This window comes from Verticillium alfalfae, genomic scaffold (assembly GCF_000150825.1).
Source record: "Verticillium alfalfae VaMs.102 supercont1.3 genomic scaffold, whole genome shotgun sequence".
Classification (NCBI taxonomy): Eukaryota; Fungi; Ascomycota; class Sordariomycetes; order Glomerellales; family Plectosphaerellaceae; genus Verticillium; species Verticillium alfalfae.
Window position 1 is genome coordinate 218,382 of NW_003315036.1, and position 836 is coordinate 219,217.

General features: G+C 67.8%; 1 protein-coding gene across 1 annotated transcript; it reads left to right on the plus strand.

Moving 5' to 3' along the window:
* VDBG_02581 (ricin B lectin:Parallel beta-helix repeat) lies at positions 1-613 on the plus strand (the record flags this gene model as incomplete). Its single annotated transcript, XM_003006396.1, has 2 exons — positions 1-461; positions 577-613. 2 exons carry the CDS (start codon positions 1-3, stop codon positions 611-613), a joined length of 498 nt encoding a protein of 165 aa, XP_003006442.1.
* Between the last annotated feature and the right edge of the window lie 223 nt (positions 614-836).

Genomic DNA, 836 nt, shown 5'->3' on the forward strand with positions numbered 1-836 from the left:
ATGGTCAAGTTCTCCATCCTTACGAGCGTCTTTGCTCTGGCCTCGGCCGTCTCGGCCCAGTGCGGCTCCGGCACCCCTGACGCCCGGGTCACCAGCTCGGGCAGCACCTTCACGGCCACCCGTGGCAGCTCCACCGTCTACTCGGGCACCGACTACCGCGCGGCCATCCAGGCCGCCGTCGACTCGATCAACTCGGGCCAGCGCGTCTCCGTCATCGCCTCGGGCAGCATCGGCGCCAGCACCATCTCCATCGGCAGCGGCAAGATCTTCGAGGGCTGCGGCACCATCAACGTCTCGAGCCGCAGCGGCCGTGGCGCCATTGAGTCGGTCAACACGAACAATGTGCAGATTCCCTTCCTCACCATGACCGGTAGCCCCTACTTTGGTCTCCGCTTCTACGGCACCAGCGGCCTCCGCCTCGGCCGCATCACCATGAACCTGAGCGCCGGCCTCGGCATCCGGTTCGACCGCGACCAGGCGGCCAACAGCGACGTGCGCATGGACGTCATCAGCGTCACGGGCGCCAGCAGCCACGCCGTCGAGACGTGGAACATCAACGGCCTCAACATTAACCAGGTCATCGCCCGCAACTGCGGCGAGGCCGGCCTCCTGATCCAGGCGACGACCAATGCGCAGGTCGGCCTCGTCGACGGCAACAACGTCGGCACCGGCACCGGCTACGGCACCCTGCGCTTCGCCAACCGCAACGGCCGCAACTCGGCCGGCCAGTACCCCACCGGCAACATCAACGTCGACCGCGTCATCTCGCGCGGCGGCGGCCGCGGCGTCTTCTGCGTCTCCGAGTCCGGCGGCGCCACCATTGGCAACGTCGACCT